Raw genomic sequence first — 16,742 nt, forward strand, 5'->3', positions numbered from 1 at the left:
TCTTTGTGCCGGGCACAGCCGCGTTGCCACGGCGACGCGGCCCGAGGGGAGCAAGCGCCGCTTTATTTATTTTATTTCTAACTTGTTTATTTATTTAATTGCGTTTTCTTTTTCTTCCCCGTTTCCCGGGAAACGGGGCGGGCCCCGCGGCCTGCGGGTGCCGCTGTCACGCCACACACCCCGGGAGGTTTCGCCCTCAGGGCGCTTTGTGTTGGGGGGGCTTGGTTCGAACAGGGCTTCCAAAGTCACCGCCCTGAGCACCGGGATGTTCCCCAAAATCCACCCAGGATGCGGCGGAACGGGACTGAGCTTTAGGGTCCCTGCCAGCCCCAAGGCGGAGGCAGGCAGGATGCAGCTCCGAGGGATGATGCTGAGACGGAGCAGGTGAGCTCTGAGGGTGCTGTATTTAAATCTCAAACCCCCCCCGTCTGTGCTGGAAATTGAGATGGGAAGCAAAAGAATCACAGGTGTTTTGGAGTGGTTTGGTTTATTTGCGTGGGCAGTGTTGCTGTTGCTGGGCTGCACAGCTGCTCAGAGCTGAACTTTGTGTTTATAGGAGTTGGTAAATTTTGCTGCCAGGGACAGGACAAAAGTGCCCCAGACAGTGCCAGGGCAGGGTCAGGTTGGGCACAGGAGGAATTCCTTCATGGAAAGGGCTGTCGGGCACTGGAGGTGCCCAGGGCGGTGGTGGAGTCCCTGTTCCTGGAGGGATTTAAAGCTGTGTGGATGTGGCACTTGGGGACATGGTCAGTGGTGGCCTTGGCAGTGCCAGGGTTGGACTCGGTGATGTTTGAGGGGTTTTCCAACCTGAACAACTCTGGGATGATCTCGCAGGGAGGTGTCCAAGCCTGGCTCATATCCCCCAGCTCCAACACACACAAAAAACCAGAAGCTGTAGGAAAACTCTTTTATTTCCCTCCCCGTGGCAGACTGTGGCAGTGGGGAGCCTTCTCTGTGTGAAGGCTCAGTCCCACACTGAGGAACGATTACCAGGGATGAAAACAGGGCTGGGAGCAGGGACACGGCCTTGGCACGTCCTGGTCACCACGGATCACTGACAGGGCACAGCTACGGACACAGGGTGTGGACAGTGCTGCTGGGGAGCCCTGGATCTCTGCAGGGAGCAGAGGCCTCACTTCACCTCCCTTGCCCTGCAGAAGTCACCTGGCAGGGTGGCAGCAGCCTCCGGGGTCCCTCCTGGCTCGTGTGTGCCACCCAGCCCCTGGCACAGGGGGAGTCAAGGGTGCCCTGTGGGTCCGCGAACAGAAAACCCCCCTGGGCACAGCCAGTATATACAATTTACACATATTTACAGTCAGCCATCCCGTCCCTCCTCCCAGACACGGCGTGGGGTGGGATGGAGGGTGGATGGAATCCATGGAGGGATGGAGGGATGGATAGAGGGAGTGGCCAGGCTTTGCCTCCCTCAGCATCTCCTGCCTGGGACACTGCTGGAGGAGGATCCTCCCACTCTGGCCCTCCTGTTGTGGCTTTTCACAGTCCAGGTCCTGGAGTGAGCAGGGAGTGGAGCAGAAATCCCTCAGGAGAGCAAGGTGCCAGGCTGGGTGTCAGAGGGAAGGGCAGAGGTGCCCTGGGCTGGGCAGACAAGTTCCAGACTCGGTAGTAGGAAGGCATCGTTGGGGTTTGCTGTGTCCTTTGCTCGTGCCTCGCTGGTGATTCCCCCTTGGAGCAGCAGCAGGGAGGGGATGGAGACTCTCCCTGAGCACTTTGGAATCGGCTCTGAGCCTGGGAGCTCTCCTTGCCTGGCTGGGGCAGGATGGGGACCTGGGCAGTGCTGGGACCTCTCGGTGGCGTGTCCCACAAAGACAAGGCTCTCCACTGTGGCAGGGTGGGGAAAGCCCCGGGCCCACAGCAGTGCACTCAGGAGATGATTTTGGTCCAAAGCAGCACTGGAGCCGGCATGAAGAGCTGCAGAGATGCTCTGGGAAGGCTCCAGGTCCAGCCCCAGCCCCTGCTGCCCACCCGAGCAGGATTTGGCTCTGGAGCACAGCGGGGCACTGGCCAGCAGAGTGCCCAGAGCTAGGCTGGGTCCGAGGGGACACCGGGGGGTGCCCAGCCCGGCCACAGCCCTGCTGAGGAAGGGGACAGCAGGGATGTCTCCATGCAGGTGGATCCCATGGCACTGGGGAGCTGTGGAGCCACCCCTCAGCCTCGCTGGGGCGAGCAGCGGTGAGGAGGAAAAGGGGAATTGGCTCCCACGGGCTCTGGGGAGGCCACGCTGGGAATGGAAGGCTCGTGCAGGAGTGACCCAGATCCCTGCTCCAGGCATCCCAGGGAGCTTGTGGCACACCCCAATCCGTGCTTCCCATCACCTGGGATTTGGGAAAACTTCCATCAGTGCTCCCTGCTGCCCAGGCCAGTCTGAGTGAGAGGCACTTGCACGCTCGGTCTCTGGGCTCTGCAGTCACCGGCAGAGATTTCTCATCCCGCCGCCAGCAGCCCTGAGAGGCTTTGCAGAGCAGATCCAATCTGAGGTCAAGTTCCCACTAAAATCAAGTGGCTGGGAAGGAAAACTTCGTTACCAGCAGCAGCAGCAGCAGCAGCGGGGCTGATGTTTATTAGTCAGCAATGAACAGCAAAAGGTTTTATTTTGCTGGTTTTACAGCCACCGGTGGGCTGTGGCTGCAGCTCCTTCCCAGCACTCTAAGGCAGCACATTTTGCTTTCCTGCTCTTTTTCCTTGGTGAGCCATGGAAAGGTGGCCAAGGAGAGCCTTGGCAGCCCCCAGGAGCCACCTCGTGCCCCTGCCCTGCCTCATCCTGCCTCGGTGGCCTTTGGGATGTTGGTGGCAGCGCCCCACGCTCCTCATTCCTCACCTGCAGCCCCGTTATCCCCATCCCAGCAGTTATCCCCATCCCAGCAAAGCGGAGACACATTCCAGATCCCACTCTGAGCACCCAGAAGTGTCACTGCCTGGGGGTTTGCCAGGACAAAGCTGCCCTGGGCAGGGAATTCCTGGGATTTCTGTATTTCCACATGAAACCAGCGCAGAGGGAGGTGCTCCCAGCTGGAGGCTCCCGCTGGGGACTCCTGTGGTGTCCCCCTTCCATCCATCGGGGTTTGGGCCGGCTGCAGGTGAGAGCTGGGGGCTGCGCGCATCCCCCTGCCCACCGCACGCCGCTGCCCACGCACACGCCTCCCCCACGGAGTGCCCACGGCGGCACTGACGCATCGCTGCGGCTGTGCCACCGAGCCCAGCCCCGCTCCCGGCCCGCCCCGGCCGCCGTTTCACCGTGCCCCCAGCTGCTGCTGCAATTCCTGCAGCGTCAGCGGCGACCCGCCGTGCCCCGAGCCCGGGGGCAGCCGCGCTCCCCGCACCAGCGCTCGGTGCCCGGCGGGGGGACAGGGAGGTGCCACACGGGCACCGTTCCTCGGAGGAGCAGGAAAGAGTTAAAAGCAAACAATTGCTGACACGGCTCTGCTTTGTCTTGCAGTAAATGCAGCGTCCGACAGAGGCAGGAGCAGGTACCAGCCTGGCACCGAACCCTTTTTGGGAAGCTGGCAGGGCTGGCACGGCCGGATGGGATGCCCCAGGCTGGGATTTGCCGCAGGAGCTGGGCAGAGCCATGGGAAAACTTCAGGCGGAGCTGGTGCTCTGGGATGGAGCGTGGCCTGGCCATGGAGCAAGTGGGACCCCAGGGCAGGCGGCACCGGCTGCGGCCTCAGCTCCCACCCTGTTGGTGCACGGGGTGAAGGCTCCGTTCTGCCGGTGCCGGTGGCACGGGACAGGGTGACCGAGCCCCGGCTGCTCGCTGCACCCAGCGCCCCGGGTTCCCACGGCTCAGCGCCGGAGCAGGGGCCTGTGAACGGACCCGGTCCGGGGCGGCAGCTGCTCCGGGGCTCCGGCAGGAAGCCGCCACTTCTCCCTCTCCCCCGGGCTTTCCCCGGAATCCCTCCCGTCCCAAGGAGGGGCTGGGCTGGGGGGTCAGAGCCCCGGTTTGTGCCCAGCTGGGAGGACAGCCGGGCACAGGGACAGGGACAGAGCCGAACGCTTCGGGACAGTCTCGGGAAGGCAAATAGAGCGGATGTGGGGCCAGCCCCGCCACCCGTCACACAGTGCAGGATCCAGGGGGATGGATCCGTGCTGCCCTGCCCTTCCTCATCCCCTGCTGCTGGGAGCCCCCTTGTCTGCTCTGCCCGCTCCCTTCGGCTGGGCCAAGGGTGGGGACCGAGTCCCCAGCACCCCCTGCCCGTCCCCATCCTCTCTCCAGCGTGACTTGCCTGGAAGGAGCAGGGAGGCGTCAGCCCTCGGAGCCGTGGCCGGACAAACCCCGATCTCAGCCGCTGGCAGCGCGAGGTGCCCGTGCCAGGCTTCTCCAACGTGTGAGCGCTGCTGAAACACTTCCAGGGATTTTCCAGCAGGGAGCGGAGCGCTGGTGGTGCCCGGAGCAGCGGTCGCGGCCGGTGCGGGCGGTGGGAGAGGCAGCGGCTCCCGGGGAGGGCAAAGGGAGAAATTCTCCATCCCGGGAGAAAATGTGCGGGCGGGTGACGCCGCGGCAGGGCAGGGAAAGGGCTGGAGGAGGCAGGGTGGCATCAGAGGGGCTGCTGCGGGGGCAGAGCTGCTTCCCGTGGGGAAGTCACCTCCGTGCTGGCGTGTCCCCTCCCGGCAGGGCGGCTGCGGCAGTCACAGAGCGCGGGGAGGCGGCAGGGCACGCGGCGGAGCAGGGAATATCCCGGGGAAAAAACGCAATCCCAAAAATCCCGGTCTCCTCGGGAGGAACGCTCGCCGGCAGCTCCCACCAGGTCGGTGCAGGGTGTCGCACACCTGTGGCCTCGGCTCCTCCTGAGGTCCCCCGGTGTGTCCCGGTGCAGAGCCCCGAAGCCAGCCGGCGCCGAGGGTGGCACGGGGGACCCAGCAGAGCCGCCCCGGCCGTACCTGTGCCCACTTTGGTGGCACTTTGGTGTCGCCGTGAATTGTCTTGGTTTTCCTGCCGAGGCGGCTCCTCCTGACCCGTATCCATCCCGACACCTGCGAGCCAAGCCAGCAGAGAGGAGCCCAGCAGAGGAGCCCCGAGGCCACCGCCCGTCCCCTCAGGTGGCATTCCTGGCCTGGCCCCGTGCTGCCACCCCCCGCTGCAGCCGGGAGCCAGCGGGAAGGGGAGGGACGCGGGCAGGACAAACCCCACCGTCCCCTCAGATGCTCGTCTGCAGGTCGCCGTTGAGCAGGGTCCTCTGGGTTTCCGTGGTCTCGTTGAGGCGGGATTTGTCCTGCTTGCTGTCGCTGCGGTCGGCCTCGTCCATGCCGCTGACCTTCACCAGGCACAGGACGTTCTGAAAGCTCTTCTTGAAGTTGTCGGACAGGAAGGCGTAGAGGATGGGGTTGGCACAGCTGTTGGCGTAGCTCAGGACCACCACGAAGTCGAACATGCCCTTGAGGACGGGCGTGGGCACGATCATGACGGACACGGAGGAGACGTTGAAGATGTAGAAGGGGAGCCAGCAGAAGATGAAGACGGCGACCACGATGGACACCATCCTGGTGACTTTCTTCTCGGACTTTTTCCTCTTGGAGGAGCCCACCCTGATGCCCGAGGACTTGACTTTGATGATGATGAACAGGTAGCAAAGGCAGATGATGGTGAGAGGCACCAGGAAGCCCAGGATGAAGGCGTAGATGATGAACCCCGTGTACCAGGCGCCCGACTCTCCCGGCCAGATGATGGTGCAGCTACTCCTGCCGTGGTTGTGCTGCACCCCGGCATAAATCATGATGGGCATGATCACCAGCAGGGAGACGCCCCAAACGGCCACGTTGATCATTTTGGCTGTCCTGGGCCGCCTCCACTTGGCAGATTTGATGGGATGGACCACAGCCAGGTAGCGATCCACGCTCATAACCGTCAGGCAGAAGATGCTGGTGAACTGGTTGATGCCATCCACCGTCATGACGATCCTGCAGAGGGCTTTGCCGAAGGGCCAGTGCACCAGGGCCACCTGCATGGCCAGGAAGGGCAGCCCGAGCATGAAGAGCTCGTCGGCGATGGCCAGGTTGAGGATGTAGATGTTGGTGATGGTTTTCATCTTGGCGTAGCGGAGGATGACGTAGATGACCAGCGTGTTGCCGCACAGCCCGATGATGCAGACCACGAAGTAGATGAAGGTGAGGATGGCGTTGCTGGTCAGGTCGAAGTGCTGGCCCGTGGCGTTCTGGGAGGTGTTGGTGGGCGCCTCCAGGGAGAAGTTGTCGAAGGGGGAGGCCGGGGAGAACCAGAAGGCGGTGGCGTTGGGCAGCTCGTACTCCATGGCTCTCCCTGGGCACTGCTGGCTCAGAGGAGCCGAGATGTCATCTTCTCTGGCTCTGGGAAGAGAGAAGATTCTAGAAATCAGGGAGTAAATAGGAATGAAGGGATTCCTGGGGAGGATCCGTCCATCCTGCTGCCAAGCTCAGCGGGAGAGAGGCTCCCTGCAGGGGGGGTTCCCAATCCACCTCGCCATGTCCCCTCCTGGAGCAGCCTGCCCGAGCACGCCTCAGCTCCTCCTGGCTCCGGCGATCCCGGAGCCTTTGCGACTCCACAAATCCAACCGGTGCGTCCCGGCGGCTGCGACTGATGCCCGGGAGCACCGAGCGCCGGGGGAAAGCCTCCTCCTCTCCAGGCCGTTCGGCGGGTGCAGCCCCTTCCCTCCCAGCCGGCACCGGCACGCCGAGCCCGGGCGGCTCCGGTGGGCGACGAACTCGCTGCGAGGAGCCCCCCGGCCCCGGCCCCGTCTGTCCGCTGCAGAGGGCAGCGGGCGGTGCTGCCCCGCCGCTCACCTGCTCCCGCCGCCCCCGGCCCGGCCCGGCGGGCACCGGGGAGGCGCCGCAGCGCCGGTGCCCCGCTGGGCTCCGCTCGGTTCCGCACCGCACGGCTCCGCACGGCTCCGCGCACCCGCTCCCGGCGCGGCTCCGCCGCTGGACCAGCGCACCGGCTGCGCCCCGCCCCGCGCGGGGCGGCTCTGCGGGGCCGGGGCGGGGACAGCCCGCGGCGCCCAGCGCTGCCCACCCTGCGCTGCCCACCCTGCCCTGCCCACCCTGCCCTGCCCACCCTGCGCTGCCCACCCTGCGCTGCCCACCTCCCCGCACTGCCCACCCTGCGCTGCCCACCCTGCGCTGCCCATCCTGCAGTGCCCACCTCCCCGCACTGCCCACCCTGCGCTGCCCACCCTGCCCTGCCCACCTCCCCACACTGCCCACCCTGCGCTGCCCACCCTGCGCTGCCCACCCTGCGCTGCCCACCCTGCCCTGCCCACCCTGTGCTGCCCACCCTGCCCTGCCCACCTCCCCGCACTGCCCACCCTGCCCTGCCCACCCTGCGCTGCCCACCCTGCCCTGCCCACCCTGCCCTGCCCACCCTGCCCTGCCCACCCTGCGCTGCCCACCCTGCCCTGCCCACCCTGCGCTGCCCACCCCACACTGCCCACCCTGCGCTGCCCACCCTGTGCTGCCCGCCTCCCCACACTGCCCACCCTGCTCTGTCCATCCTACTCTGCCCACCCTGCCCTGTCCACTCTGCCGTGTCCATCCTCCTCTCTCCACCCTGCTCTGCCCACCTTGCTCTGCCCACCTGCCTTGCCCACCTCCCCACACTGCCCACCCTGTCCTGCCCATCCCACCTGCGTTCCCTCTCCTGCCATGCCCACCCTGCCTCCAGCCCCACTGTCAAGCTACATTTTGATTCCAGACACGGCCTCAGCTTCTCCAGAGCCACCGGCGAGAGGGCAGCATGCTGGCCACCCCAATGGAGGGTGACCCAAAAAGCTTCTGAGAGCCCCAAAGGAATGCTGGAAATTCCTTGGCCCCAGGAGTTTGCATCTTGCCTCCACAGCCAAGCCGAGGCAGTTTCTTGTGGGTCCTCCCATCTGGGAGAAGTCAGAAGGTGATGCTGAAATATTTGGGTCTCTGGGGACTTGTGTAGTACAGGTGACTCCTGCCACAGCCTCTCCCTGGATAAGGAAGACCAAAAAAGAGAGGTTTGGGGCAGATAACCTCTGCTCTGGTTTGTTTGGGATCTTGAGAGCAATTAAATTATCTCTATTCCTGCCCCCCTTCCCATCACTTGTCCAGGAGACAATAGAGAGCAGGAAATTAAGAGTGGCTGTGAACAAAGAGCCCCGCGCTGAGGCTGCCGAGCGCGGCCGGCAGCTCCTCGTTTTCACTTCGCCATCCACTTCCCCAGGCGAATCTAAAGACATCAGGTCCTGGAGCACCGGCAGAGTTGTTATCAGCCTCATTAATCTTTAGGAGGCAGGAAAAAGCTGCTTCTGCTGGAGATGATGTGGGAATTAATGTCCTGGTAATAGCGGGAGAGGAGGGAGGGGGTGAAGGATGCTCGGCTGGTGTGAGGGGGATCGGATCTTTGGGGTGTCCCGAGGAACGGCAGTCCCTGGGTGGCCGCACCGGCCCCCGGAGGAGGGAGGACAGCCCAGGAGAGGGGTTTGGTGCCCTGTGACCTTTCCAGAGCTGTTTTATCCTCTCCTGGCTGGTGCCCGTGCCCAGCAGCGGTGCCCTTCCCTGGGCAGTGGTGGCTGTGAGCATTCCCAGCGCTGCCTCCTGGAATCTCTCCCCAGAGCAGGTGACGCTGCCACGTCCCTGCCCTGGGTTCCTCGGTCACCAAGCCCTGGCACCGAGATCACCCCAGCCCGGCTGGCAGAGGCCTCTCCCAGAGGGCTGCAGGAGGGGCAGGGGGGGCACAGGGATCCCAGGGGGCTGCCAGGGGAGCACCAGGGCTCCAGCCTCTCCCTGCTTTGCACTTCCACCTCGGTGGGAAGCCAGGGCCAGGGAGCTGGGGGAATCCAGGCAGTTCTGCCTGGCTGAACCCAGATCTGATCTTCATTAAAAACCCCATAAAATTAATGAGATGATGGCCCGGTGGGTGTTGAGGAGCTGATCGGAGCTGATCTCCATCCAGGAGGAGGGCAGCAGCAGCTGCCTGAGTCAGGAAGCCATCCTTGAGCCTTTTGAAGGGATTGTTTTTTCCATTCTGCCTAGTTTTGGGGCTGAATTAAAGCCCAGTGCAGAGTCTGCTCTGCGTCCCTGGGTGGTCCCTGGTTCGGAGGGACGCTGTACCAGCAGCTGGTTTGGTGCTGGCAGATAAACTCCTCTTTGTCCTTTTGCCTGGGAAGCATCCACAGCGCTGAAAAGCACTTTACTGGCAGGGCTGGGGAGAGGAGGAACACACAGCCCCTTCCCACACGGCCGAAATAACCCCTGGGAGAGGGGCACGGGGGTTACGTGACCACAGAGAGGCTTTCAAAGCCCTTCCAAGCTTTCTGCCGTCCCTTCCCAGCTGTTCCACAAGAGTCCCTGTGGAAAACAGAGCTTTTGACCCCTGTCCTGGAAATGAGTGTTGTAAGGAGCTGGGGCTGGGATGCCAAAGGAGGGGTAGGGTGAGCTGGCCTTTCTCCTGGATCCATGGCAGGGAGGCAGGAATGAAGGGGCTGGGCTGGGCTGGGAGGGGGTGCCGCTGCTGTCCCCCAGGACGGGGAGGATTTGCTGTGCAGCCAGGCCCAGGATCCCTGTGGATCTCTTGGATTTGATGATCTCTCTTTGGAAAGCCAGCCCAGCCTCTTCCCCCCGCTGCCCTCAGAGGGACCCCGCTGTCCCCTGCGGCCGTGGGGACAAAGCCAGCCCCGGCAGGGATGACCGTGCTGTTTCTGTCCCAGGGACACTGCGCTGGCACTGCCCTTTCCCTGCCTTTTCCCTTCCCAGCTCCAGCCCCGCGTGGCTTCGGCGGCTCTGCTGATTCCTGCCCGGAGGCGGCCTGGCTGCGTTTCAGGGATGCTCGGGCCGGGGGGAGGCTTGGCTTTCTGCTAATTAACCAGACAAGCAGTCTGGGCCATGTCCCCGCGCCCCGAGGCGCGGCAGGACCCGGCTGGTGGCTGCCAGAGCTGATCGGGAGCGTCTGCAGCGCTGATGGATGGCGGGGGAGAGGCGCCGAGGCCGTCACCTGCGCCCGGGGCAGCGTCCGGACCTGCCGGGGTCCGGGGCAGCATCCACGGCCGGGGTCCGGGGCAGCATCCGGACCTGCCGGGGTCCGGGGCAGCATCCACAGCCGGGATCCGGGGCAGCATCCACGGCCGGGGTCCGGGGCAGCATCCGGACCTGCCGGGGTCCGGGGCAGCATCCACGGCCGGGATCCAGGGTAGTGTCCACACCCAGGATCCAGGGCAGCACCCAGACCCTCCTGGGATCCAGAGCAGCACCCAGATCCTTCTGGGATCCAGAGCAGCCTCCACCCCCAGGATCCGGGGCAGCACCCAGACCCTCCTGGGATCCAGGGCAGCACCCAGATCCTCCTGGGATCCAGGGCAGCACCCAGATCCTCCTGGGATTCAGGGCAGCATCCACAGCAGGGATCCAGGGCAGCACCCAGACTCTCCTGGGATCCAGAGCAGCATCCAGACCCTCCTGGGATCCAGGGCAGCATCCAGACCCTCCTGGGATCCAGGGCAGCATCCAGACCCTCCTGGGATCCAGGACAGCACCCAGACTCTCCTGGGATCCAGGGCAGTCTCCACTCCCAGGATCCAGGGCAGCATCCACACCCCCCATCCCTCTCTATACCCCGGGGCTCTCCCCTCCACCCCTCCCGGCTCCTGCTGCTTCCAGACCTCCTCGCAGCCGGTTCCTTCCTCCCCCTGCCTCCCTCCCCTTCTCGCCCCGCCGTTATTTGCCTCCCTAATTGGTTTATTGATCTGTGCAGGGGCCGCGCCGGTGGATCACGTCCCGGAGCGCTGACACTAACGAGCCTCCGGCAGCCGCGGCGAGCCCCGGCTCCCGCGCCGGCTGCGCCTGCCTCGCTGCAGGGTCCTGCGGTGAATCCGGGGCTGCACACGCTGGCTTTGGCAGCCGGGCTCTGCTCCAGCTGGAAATGTCACGGCTGGTGGCAGCACGCACTGATCCCGCGACCCTCGCGTCCCTCCCGGCCAGCCCCAAGCCGGAGAGAACGAGAACAGCGTTCCTGGGTGCCCTGGGACGGATCGGGCACCTCAGCCCCTGGCATGGGACCGTGACCCCGCCTGGCCCTGCTCCGTCCTTGGGGACAGCCCCGCGTGTCCTCATTCCCTGTCTCGCCATCCAGGCTGGCTCCAGCCGCCGCCCCAGCCTGGCACAGACGGGTTTGGGTTGGGCAAGAGCCCGGCCGTGAGGCCAGGCTGAGCCCAGGGACACTGCAGGGACACGCTGGCCCTTCCCAGGGACGTCCTCAGCCGGCAGTGCCCGGTGCCAGCCCTGGGTGGGATGTGCCTCTCTGCCCCAGGCCAAAAATCCCAAAGGATTTGGGTCCTGGCTGCCCCAGCGCTCCCTGGAGCTGCCCCTCGTCAGGTCTCGGTCACCCTGATGGGAGGTGGCAGCAGATTTGTCCCCTCTTGGTGTTTAATGTGCATTTTAGGGGCTCTGGGGCTGCTCCTTCCCTGCTGGACAGGCAGGGCTCAGGGGGGAGCTGCCAGCCCTGGGCTGTGACACTGAGGGGACAGGCAGGAATGTGACACTGAGGGAACAGGCAGGAATGTGACAATGGGACAGGCAGGAATGTGACACTGAGGGGACAGGCAGGAATGTGACACTGGGACAGGCAGGGTTGTGACACTGAGGGGACAGGCAGGAATGTGACATTGGAACAGGCAGCAATATGACATTGGAACAGGCAGGAATGTGACAGTGAGGGGACAGGCAGGAATGTGACTATGGGACAGGCAGGAATGTGACACTGGGACAGGCAGGAATGTGACAATGGGACAGGCAGGGCTGTGACACTGAGGGAACAGGCAGGTATGTGACAATGGGACAGGCAGGGTTGTGACAATGGGACAGGCAGGGCTGTGACACTGAGGGAACAGGCAGGAATGTGACATTGGGACAGGCAGGGCTGTGACATTGGGACAGGCAGGAATGTGACAATGGGACAAGTCAGGAATGGGACACTGACACAGTCAGGGCTGTGACACTGAGGGGACAGGCAGGGTTGTGACATTGGGACAGGCAGGGATGTGACACTGGGACAAGCAGGGTTGTGGCACTGAAGGGACAGGCAGGGATGTGACAATGGAGGGCTGTGACACTGACACAGGCAGGGATGTGACAGTGAGGGGACAGGCAGGAATGTGACACTGGGACAAGCAGGGCTGTGACACTCAAGTGTCTCTGCCCACAGAAGTGACACTGTCGGAACAGGGGTGGCAGTTGATTTTGCTGGTGCTCCTGCACAGAGCCATCACTGTCCCCATTGCCACCCACACGTCCCCAGGCAGAGCCATCATTGCCAGCCGCCCCCAGCCCGGTGCAGCGTGTCACCGTGTCCCCAGGGCCAGCCCTGCCGGGTCACAGCTGTCCCCTGCCCTGTCACAGCCGGCCGGGGATCCCCGGGGTGGCGGGGCCAGCTCTGTGCGTCTGTCCCCGTGTCCCTCCCTGCTGGCACCTGGCCCTGCATCTGCCTGGCCCTGCAGCTAATGAGGGATGCAGCAATTACGGGGCCAGATTGATTAAATCCTAAATCACGGAGCTTTCAAACGGCCCTGACCTTTCCCAGCTGGGGCAGCGGGGCTGAGCGGGGGCTGTGTCACAAAGCTGTGTCCTTGTGCCACCCCTGCTCCGTCTGCCGTGGCACAGGAGGGGACACGGGGCTCTGTGGCGGGGGGCAATCGGTGACAGGGATGTCTCTGCCCCCAGCAGTGATGGTTTGGGGTGCCCAGCTTGGGCATCAGGAGGTGTTCCCCCGTGGCAAGGTTGTGAAACGTCGGAGGAGCTGCCAGGGGAGGTTTGGAGCGCCCGTCCCTGGAGGTGGCACTCAGAGCTCTGGGCTGGGGACAAGGCTGTGACCCCAGAAGTCTCTTCCAGCCTCAGGAATCCCGGGGTTCTGTAGCCCCCACGGGCGGACAGGTGACACTGGCTGCACCCCGAGTGACAGTGACGCCGCTGGCCACCGAGCCGGCTCCGCTCGCCCCCGCGCGCTGCCCCACGCTGCACGTGCTGCTCATTAACGTTGCTAATTAGCGGGGCTGATGGCGGGGGTGTCGGTAGGGAAGGGCTCTCGGGGCGCTCCGGTGCCAAGGCGGGGCTGTGTCCGGGGGTCTCTGCGGCGGGGACAGGCGGTGACAGTGGCGGTGACAGCGGCACCGCCGCCTTGTCGCGCCCGCCCGCGCCGCCCGCCCGCCTCGCTTCGTGCCCGGCGCGCCCGCGCCAACCGCAGAGCCGCGGGCGGCCCGCCCCCGCCGCGCTGCCATTGGCTGAGCGCCGCGGGGGGCGGGGCCAGCCCGCGGACACGTGTGCGCACCCGGAAGTGGCGGCGGGACCGGCCCGGGCCGGGCGCGGGGACCGGGAACGGAACGGAACGGAACGGAACCGAACCGAACCGAACGGACCGCCCGGCTCGGGCTGCTCCAGCACCCACCGTGTGCCAGCGCGCCCCCGCACCGCCCCCCAGCCCCAGGTGTGCGGGTTGCGGGGGTCCCGGGGCGCCGCGTTTGGAGGTTCGGCGGCTCTGCGTGGGTCGGGAGCTCCGGGGCTGCGGGTTTGGGGGTCAGGGGTCCTGGGCAGGCCAGCGGCTCGGGGGTGTCCGGGGTTGCGGGGGTCCTGGGGCTGCCCCGGGGGGCCCGGGTTTGGGGGCTCGGGGTTGCGGGGCTCCAGGTTTGTGGGGTCAGGGGGGGTCCAGATTTGGGGGTCTGGGGGGTCCGGGGGCTCCAGGCTTGGGGGCTCGGAGGTCCGGGGTGTCTGGGGGCTCCAGGTTCGGTGGTTTGGGGGACTGGGGACTCCAGGTTTGGGGGTTTGGAGGTCCGGGGGTTCCAGGTTTGGAGGTCCGGGGGTTCCAGGTTTGGGGGTCCGGGGGTTCCAGGTTTGGGGGTTTGGGGACTCCAGGTTTGGGGGTTTGGGGGACTCGGGGGTCCGGAGGCTCCAGGTTCGGAGGATTCGGTGGTGCTGGGACCGGCCCCACGGCTGGAGGGCCCGGGGGTGCCGGGGAGGGGTTGGGAGGGGGATTTGGGGGTGTTCGGGTGGGCTGCAGGACCCCCTGTAGGAAGGGGAATTTTCCTGGGGGGCTGGGGGGGTCTGAGCCGGGCACGCAGCTGCAGGGGCTGGGAAAAGCCCCGGGACAAGGCTGGGGGAGCCTTTGGAGGTGGGGTGTGTGTATTTCTTACACAGTCACACATAAATCTATCAGTGCCTGTACACTCCATGTTTTTCCCTATAAATGCATCCATGCAGGCGTGTGTGATGCATTTCCAGCCCGGCTGTATTTCCGTGGCACAGCTGCTCCCTGGGCCATCCCCTCCTGGGCTTTGTTGCCCATCCCCGGGGCTTTGTTGCCCTTTTCCCCTTTCCCGAGGTGCGGGGAGCAGCTGCTCTGAGCGTTTTCACCTTCCACACCAGAAAAGTCAGACTGAGGGCACAAAAAAGGGGCCTGGGTGAGGTCTGACCCCAAATCCTGCTGGGGTTCTGCTCCAGCGGGATGTGCTGGGACCCGCTGAGCTTTAGTGACAAAGTCTCCTAAGGGACAGACAGGAGTCAGGGGAAGATGGCTGAGCTGGCTGGAGCCCTGCTGTGCAGAGGGGTCTGGCTGGGATTTGGGGGCTCCCTGGCTGCTCCCCGAGGTTGCTGCTGTCTCCTAGGCCAGCATGATCCCGGGAGCGGGGCCGGTGCCGCAGGCGCTGCTGGGGACGCTGCTCACCTGGGGGCTGACGGCGGCGGGCTCGGCGCTGGTGTTCGTCTTCTCCAGCGGGCAGGTGAGCCTGGCACCCCCCGGATCCTGCCCTGGCACCCCCCGGATCCTGCCCTGGCACCCCCGGATCCTGCCCTGGCACCCCCTGGATCCTGCCCTGGCACCCCCCGGATCCTGCCCTGGCACCCCCGGATCCTGCCCTGGCACCCCCGGATCCTGCCCTGGCACCCCCCCGGATCCTGCCCTGGCACCCCCCGGATCCTGCCCTGGCACCCCCCGGATCCTGCCCTGGCACCCCCCCGGATCCTGCCCTGGCACCCCCCCGGATCCTGCCCTGGCACCCCCCGGATCCTGCCCTGGCACCCCCTGGATCCTAATCCCAGGGCAGGGGAACCTTGGGGACCCCACAGATCCTGATCCAGGGGCAGGGGAGCCCTGGGACAGCCCCTGGGGTCCCACAAATCCTGATCCAAGGACAGGGGAGCCCTGGCACCCCACAGATCCTGAACCAGGGGCAGGGGAGCCCTGGGGACCCCACAGGGTCCCAATCCAAGGGCAGGTGAGCCCTGGGGATCCCACAGATCCTGATCCAGGGGCAGGTGAGCCCTGGCATCCCTCCTCAGCCCTGGCATCCCAGAGGATCTGGGCTGTGCCCTGCTCATGGCTGGGTTCTCCTGTCTGCTCCCAGCTCTGGGGGACAAGAAGAAGAAAAATCCAGCTCCTCTCCCAACACCCAGGAGGGGAAGGAAAGTGAATTGCTGAGCCCAGGATGTGCTCCTGGGGCTCTGCAGCTCCTGGGGCTCTGGGCTGGGAGCAGCAGCTTCCCTGCCTCTAACCTGGTTTTGCTGCCACGTTTCCAGGGCAGGATTTGGGTCAGAACGAGCAAACTGAGGAGTTTAAGTCATCCTGGATCCAAATTTAGAGCCCCCCTTGCCAGGGTGTTCCAAATTGCCCAGATGGATTTATTATTTATGCCTTGGTCTTGTGATGATTTATTCAGGAGGTGGCTGCCAAGTGAGGCTCCCTTTGGAGGAGCACTTTGCTTTTCTTCCTTGGGGAGGGGGCAAAACCTGCCCTGGGGTGGCAGGGACACCTTCTACTGTCCCAGGATGTCCCAGCCCTGTCCAGCCTGGCCTTGGGCACTGCCAGGGACCAGGGGCAGCCACAGCTGCTCTGGGAATCCCATCCCAGGGAACAACTCCTTCCCAAAATCCCACCTAACCCTGTCTCCTGGCAATGGGAAGCCATTGCCTGTTGTGCAGGTCCCTGTGCAGCCTGGGGACACCTTTCCCAGCTCCCCAACACCGTGGCAGTGCTGTCACCAGGGGCTCAGGCTGCTTTGTGCTTGGTTTGTTCCAGAGGCGGATCCTCGATGGGAGCCTGGGCTTCGCCGCAGGGGTGAGTGCAGCATCCTCCTCCTCCTCCTCCTCCTCCGTGTTCTCTGCAGCCCCTCCACGCTTGGTTTGGTTGCCCACTGGAGTTAAAATCCCTTGGAGGATTCCCTGAGGGCAGGGAAGGGCTCAGGCTGCTCCTGGCACCGGGACGGTCACGAGGCGGCCGAGCTGCCCACGCTGCTCTGGCTCCCTGCACTCAAACCCCCCTGGTTTCCTGGGGGCTCTGGGTGGCACTGGGGGCACTGGGAGCACTGGGATGGGCAGGAGAGCTGTGCTGGGGGCTGCTGGCTTTGTGCTTCCCCAGGGGTGCTTTAAATCTTGTGGGGAGAGGGAAGAGAGAGCTGCAGCTCTCCATGGAACCTGCATGTGACCTGTGGGGCTCCTGGCAGCTTTTCCTGGAGGAAAACCTGGGATTTGGGAGCTGTGCAGGGGATTGGCAATGTGGGGCTGCCCCTGCCCAGGTGCTGGGGCAGGTGGGGCCTCACCCAGGCTCATTAAATTGTTTCCCTCATTAAAGCTCGAGTCCAGCTGCCAAACCCCACCCTGCAGGTGCTGGAGGGCACCTGGGATGTGCTCTGGGGGGAGCTGCCCCTTCCCACCTGCGTGCTGGGCTCACCTGGGCTCTGCCAGGTGCCCCTGGCTGTGTCCTGCCAGGGCAGGTGGCACCTGGGTGCCAGCAGCTGGGTTTGCTCCCTGCAGGG

General features: G+C 64.8%; 2 protein-coding genes across 5 annotated transcripts in view; one reads left to right on the forward strand and one right to left on the reverse strand.

Moving 5' to 3' along the window:
• Nucleotides 1–893: 893 nt before the first annotated feature.
• Nucleotides 894–6,924, reverse strand: SSTR2 (somatostatin receptor 2). Its single transcript, XM_021548511.3, has 2 exons — nt 6,772–6,924; nt 894–6,318 (listed from the first exon to the last, which is right to left on the reverse strand). Exon 2 carries the CDS (start codon nt 6,261–6,263, stop codon nt 5,154–5,156), a length of 1,110 nt encoding a protein of 369 aa, XP_021404186.1. The 5' UTR covers nt 6,264–6,318; nt 6,772–6,924; the 3' UTR covers nt 894–5,153.
• A 6,325-nt stretch (nt 6,925–13,249) lies between these two features.
• Nucleotides 13,250–16,742, forward strand: part of SLC39A11 (solute carrier family 39 member 11) — a 91,949-nt gene continuing 88,456 nt past the window's right edge. For all 4 annotated transcript variants that reach the window (XM_077787397.2, XM_085556633.1, XM_085556634.1 and 1 more), the window contains exons 1-3: nt 13,250–13,423; nt 14,598–14,711; nt 16,007–16,045. In XM_077787397.2, coding sequence (XP_077643523.1) covers nt 14,604–14,711; nt 16,007–16,045 — 147 coding nt within the window. In that variant the 5' untranslated portion in view covers nt 13,250–13,423; nt 14,598–14,603. The remainder of the gene's footprint in view (nt 13,424–14,597; nt 14,712–16,006; nt 16,046–16,742) is intronic.

This window comes from Lonchura striata, chromosome 18, assembly GCF_050655825.1.
Source record: "Lonchura striata isolate lonStrDom1 chromosome 18, ASM5065582v1, whole genome shotgun sequence".
Lineage (NCBI taxonomy): Eukaryota > Metazoa > Chordata > Aves > Passeriformes > Estrildidae > Lonchura > Lonchura striata.

What these genes read in the sequence shown, in the direction of transcription:
- SSTR2 (XM_021548511.3), bottom strand. Translation starts at nt 6,263, where the DNA reads ATGGAGTACGAGCTGCCCAACGCCACCGCCTTCTGGTTCTCCCCGGCC.